At 30.1% G+C, this 5697-nt stretch overlaps 1 protein-coding gene across 1 annotated transcript in view; it reads left to right on the forward strand.

The window, feature by feature from the left end:
* Positions 1-5697, forward strand: part of LOC106466919 — a 114689-nt gene that overhangs the window by 78954 nt on the left and 30038 nt on the right. The window contains exons 21-23 of the mRNA XM_022394999.1: positions 2554-2762; positions 4554-4781; positions 5162-5249. Coding sequence (XP_022250707.1) covers positions 2554-2762; positions 4554-4781; positions 5162-5249 — 525 coding nt within the window. The remainder of the gene's footprint in view (positions 1-2553; positions 2763-4553; positions 4782-5161; positions 5250-5697) is intronic.

Here is a 5697-nt window from a genome sequence, read left to right on the forward strand (position 1 = left end):
TATATATATATATATATATATATATATAATACTGTGTTGCTGTTATCTGCATACAAAAGTAATGACTTGACAAAATTTTGTAAATATCAATCCAGAAAGCAATTAGCAAGTTTTCTAAAATAGAGGTTCATAAGTCTTGAAATATTGACAACTATAACTGAACATTAGATTTAAACCTATCGCAATGGGCTCAGTATAAAATTCTGAGTTCGTATACATGTTTGCACATGTTAAGTATTTATACTATAACTTTTAATAAAATAAATGTATCTTCACAAAATTTGGTAGACTTTTAGTAAATATTACAAGTCTTTTGTACACAAAAAAATCAGATTTTTTAATGAAGTATTTTTACTAAAGATTTGTTTGTGAATATATTGAGTCTGTTTTGTTACTAGTGCGAAGTGATTTTCATGTTATGATCAAAAAACTATTCCTCTTCCCAAAAATCTCAAATATAATTTGTATAATCTCTAAAACCTTTTAAATAACTTTCAAACATTTAAAAGTAAAACTATATATTTTATCTATTACTTTCTCTACCCTAACTCTATACAAGGTTGGTCAATTTGATTGACCTTGTAACCACCAATAAAAATCCAAATAAATCTAAATGACCCTTTTTTCTTTCTAGAATTACTTCAAATTGTAACATGAAACTACATTTGTTTATAGTATTGAATAAAAACCCTATAACCTGAGCACTTTTGAAACGTAGACCTTTCTTCTTCAGTTTGCCCTTGAAGAAGAAAGGTCGAAGTTTTGAAAGCACTCGGGTTATAAGGTTTTTATTCATTTCTATCAAGACTTCTTTGACCTATGTGCTTTTATAGTATCATGAATTTGTTTATAGTAAGTAGCTTTAAACTCATAACAGTATACAACTATTTATACTCAACTTGTATTGTGTTATTACCCTTTGAACAGTGTCTAACTACTATTCATGCCATTATAAGGCCAGTATCTAAAATAAGAACCTCCCACTTTCTTTATTTTCTAAGATATCAGTAAGTTTGTAACACCCACAACAGAATTTCTTACAAACTCTTGATTTTTAAATCACATATTTACTCATGCCTACTTCTCAGAGGTAAATTTATATAACCAAGAAAAAGGAATTTGTGAATTACGTGATTATGAAACTCTATGATAAAATATGCCTTTTTGTAAGCGTATTTTTACTATGCATAGACTGAAGTTGGTAGACTGATAAGTAGTGAAATTTTCTAAACCTAATTATAGGCTAATTAGAAAGCCAGATAAATTTTGGTAGTTTTGGGACAATGTATTTTACTGCATGTTTTAAATTGTGTTTTTGAAAGCTACATTAACATTAATTACATTTTGAACAACCAACATAGTGTTAAAAAAATCTTAATGCAGTCTTTGTTGACTACAAATAGGCCTATGGGCAATGGTAAGTGGTAAATTTTTGTTTTTATTAGTATTTTTTACTTAGAGATATATTATAACAGATGTAACTAAAATATAAAGTTAAAAACTTGTTAGTTTTGAAAACAAAACATAAGTGAAAAAAAAAATCATCATCATCTCAAGCAACACATGAGCAGATAAATGTGTATGATGTAATATGATCCATTTGTTAACTCTGCTGCTTGTCACAGTAATTAGAGAACAATAAAAAGAGAATTAAATGAAAGCAGTTACGAAAAGTTGAGAAGCCTAAAGCTCCTAAGAAAAACAATTAATTATCTGTTGCACATTGTAGTCATTCTAGTAAAAAAATTAAGGTTTTTTTTGTTTTGTTTTTTCATATTTTCCAACTTTAGCAACAGGTGATTTCACTACAGTTCAAAGTTAGGATAGAGAAAATAAGAGATGAAGTATAAAGTTTTACCGGGGGAAAAAAATGATATTTATTTTAGCAGTTGTGCAAATAAAATATGGAAACTGTAAGGTGAAAAAAAAATTCTTCAAATGAAAATAGTCTTGCACTCATAGGCCCGGCATGGCCAGGTGGTTAAGGTGCTCGACTCTCGATATGAGGGTCGCGGGTATGAATCCCCGCAACACCAAACATGCTCGCCCTTTCAGCCGTGGGGGCATTATAATGTATAGGTCAATTCCACTATTCATTGGCAAAAGAGTAGCCCAAGAGTTGGTGGTGGGTGGTGATGACTAGCTGCCTTCCCTCTAGTCTGTCACTGCTAAATTAGGGACAGCTAGTGCAGATAACCCTCATAAAGCTTTGTGCGAAATTAAAAAACAAACATCTTGCACTCAGATTAGTTCAGACATGAGTCAGACTGACTCGGTAAAATCACAGATAAATCTTTGGGAAAAATACTGATTTTATATGTAATGTTTGCTAAAAGTTTCAAATTTCATGAAGATTACACTTGGTAAATTTTGAATTATAGTAAACATAGCCATCTATATAACTTCACGTAGGGTTAATATATTGCTTTGTTTTTCATAATTAAACACATCTTCATTATCTTTGCATCATATCAAAATTATAAACAGAAAGAACCAACACATCTTAAATTCAATTATTATTGTTGATAATTTTCTTTCTTTTTTTTTCACAAGGGTCATTTACCAGTAAAAAGTTCGGGAGCAAAAATTAAACATTCCTTACCACTATACAATAAAGGAACAATTCCAGTTGAACTAGACCTGAGAGTTAAAGACAATAGTGCTTTTCAAGTTTCTCCTGTTAAATGTTACCTTGAACCTGAGGATGATACCAACTTAATGATCACCTTTGAACCAAGTTTTAATGGACGTCCAGCGACTGGGTAAGATTTTTTTTATAATCTATAGTAGTTGCTTTTGCAAATTAACCAGTATTTTGACATGGTTTACCTTAAATTGTTACAAAGAAATAATCCAGTGACCTGTATTTAAACATGGGTAAATGACTAATGGAAATTGTTCTAAGATGTATTTTGTTTCTGTAAAGTCTGCATTTTTAAACTTGTTTATTTTTGGACTAATTTCATGCAGGTAATTCCTCTAACTCATAAAAGCCAGATATTTCCTGTGAGTAAAAAGAGCTGCTTACAAAAAATGTATTAATATGTAGTTTTAAAAGAATTTTTTTACTAGCAAAAAATAAATATTAAATTCCTGGTTTGTGGAATTTGTTCCCATTATTTCAGCAGTAAGTCTGACTGTTTATAACTCTTAAAAACTGGGTTTCAATAATGGTGGTAGGCATAACACAAATAGCCCATTGTGTTGCTTTGTGCTTAACAACAAAACAAAGGAACAGCTAAAACAGGTAAAGTGTGGAAATACTCAAAATTTTGTGCTCAAGTGTGCCTTAGCTGAGAAAAGAATGATACATACTGTTAATGAACACGAAATGCCTGTATACATTTTCGGTGTATGCACAAGGAACTTTGTTTTAAAGTCAAATTGGAAGCTATGTAAAAGAAAAAATATGAACAAAATCAGAATACACCTCTTCATTTATATATCTAAGTTTTCTCTACTTTAAAAATGTGCAGATTTTTTATTCTTTTGCCACTCTCATGCCTGATAAGAATTTAAATCTTGGTCAATTATGACGTTTAAGTTGTGGATACACTCTGTTCAGAAGTTTTATAATTCCACATTCTTAAGCTTAAGTTTGGAGAATGTTGCATATAATAGGTCAGTTTCTACTGATCTCAGTAGAACAACTTAATTGACACATTTATTGTGAGATCATCAAGATTTTAAAACGTATTCTGTTTTTTTCCAAGTTTCGTTGCACTCTGAAAACGTGTCTCACGATGTATTTCAGTTTAAAACACTGTTTTTAAATCTGGATATGTATATGCACTCCAGAAAACCAGTATTGTTGGTATAAAGCTAATCAAAAACAGCATAGCTGTAAAAAAAAAGAAGAAAAAAAAGGTGTGACCAAAATAAAGAATTAAGAATGAAAGATGCAAAAAAATCAAAGTTTGTGGCCAAAATGAAAAAATGTTGATGATTAAAATTTTATGCAAACTATTGTGATTAAGCATTCAGAATTTTACAAAGTTTGTAGAGTATGCATATCTAGTACAAAAATCACATGTGTTGCTGTTTTATATGTAGCTATGTATCAACAAAAAACAGCACCCCATGTGATTTCTTGGACTTAATTTTGAGTGATACAGTTTTGCTTCCTCTGCATTGTGGCTAAAAAATAATATTTTGTGTGTCATGCATGTGGAGATGATATTCAAAAAACTAGAAATAAGTTACTTTCTCGTATATGATGAAGCTTGATAGGTTTATATATATGGGAATAGCATTTTGTATTGAGAGTTTATGGTTTGAAGCATTTCTATTTCTAGTTTTTTTGTACTCAAAATACTGATAAGGTGTTTTGAATTGTTAATTTCTATCAGTTAAGCAGTAGTTTCAAGAGTTTTCCTTCTCAGGGACTGATTAACTTGTATCAGTTTTCCCCTGTTTCACTGATTGTTTTTGCAACTGATAACATACCCCCTGATTTTAATAAGCTATATGAAATTTGTAATTTTTTCATTATGATAAACTGTTGGATAATTTTAGTACTATATTTTTATAATTTGATACATGTGTTCTACTAGAATGATACAAGCCATTGCACAGCCATTTGGGCAGGTCTTTGACATTTTTAAGATTTTGGGTGATGGTCTAGTACAAGACTTCAGTAATCAGGTCATCAAAATACCGCCTGCTACAGGAATATCCAAACGTTCATCTTCAGCACACGTTAATTCAGACAGCCAAGGTTTTCTCTTGCAGAGCAATAAAAAGTTCTTGGTCTGGCCAGGTGTACCTATTGGAAAATCTGTGTAAGTAAATTTTAAATTAACTGTAATGCCTGTTCAGGATATTAATTTTATTTATGCTTTGTATCCAATTAATAACGGATTAACTGAAAAGAAGATATAGAAGTTGTAATACAAATTTATAAACACGTAATGTAAAGCTATAACTGAGAAGTTGATGTTGCTTTACTACACTTTTCCTGTATGCAATTTGATAATCATATTTAACTCTACTGTTAAATTTGCATATAACTAAAAACTAGAAAATAGTAGTCATGGTATTAAGTTCAAGCAATGAATATATAAATAAAATATCAATATGCATAATGGTGAATGTGAATGAGCTGATAAAACACCGGTTATAGCTCAAATGATGTATAACAACTTTTCATTGAATATTTTAGAACAAAGCAAATGACCCTTCGAAATGGTTCAAGTGCAGACTCACTTTATTTATGCATGAATATCAAAGGTGACACTCAGCAGTTTCAGGTAAATGTTGAAGAAACCTTTTTGATAAAACATTCATTAACTTAAAAAGAACATTGAAAGCTTTGGAAGAATGACTATTTTTTATTAAAGACCACTGAGTGCTGTGACTTGGTTGTTAATATGTAAATATGATATTTTATTTGAAAATGTATTATACTTGTATCTGAGAAGACCAAAAGTATTTTGAAAACTTTTTAAATACTTTAATCCAAACTTTTAGCGGATTTTTAGTATTTTATGTCACATTGTTTTTTAAGGTAGTTGATTGCCCTAAATGGAGCTTGACTTTCATTACCAAAACATATTAAACTTTTTGACAGTTTCAGCTTAGTCTTACCACTTTGTGTGCAAAGTAAGGTAGTTCTAGCACACATAACCTCTATAAAAAATTGTTGAGAAGTAGAATAAAGACTATAATCTTACAATAAACATCATCATCATCATCATC

This window comes from Limulus polyphemus, unplaced genomic scaffold (genome assembly GCF_000517525.1).
Source record: "Limulus polyphemus unplaced genomic scaffold, Limulus_polyphemus-2.1.2 Scaffold2424, whole genome shotgun sequence".
Classification (NCBI taxonomy): domain Eukaryota; kingdom Metazoa; phylum Arthropoda; class Merostomata; order Xiphosura; family Limulidae; genus Limulus; species Limulus polyphemus.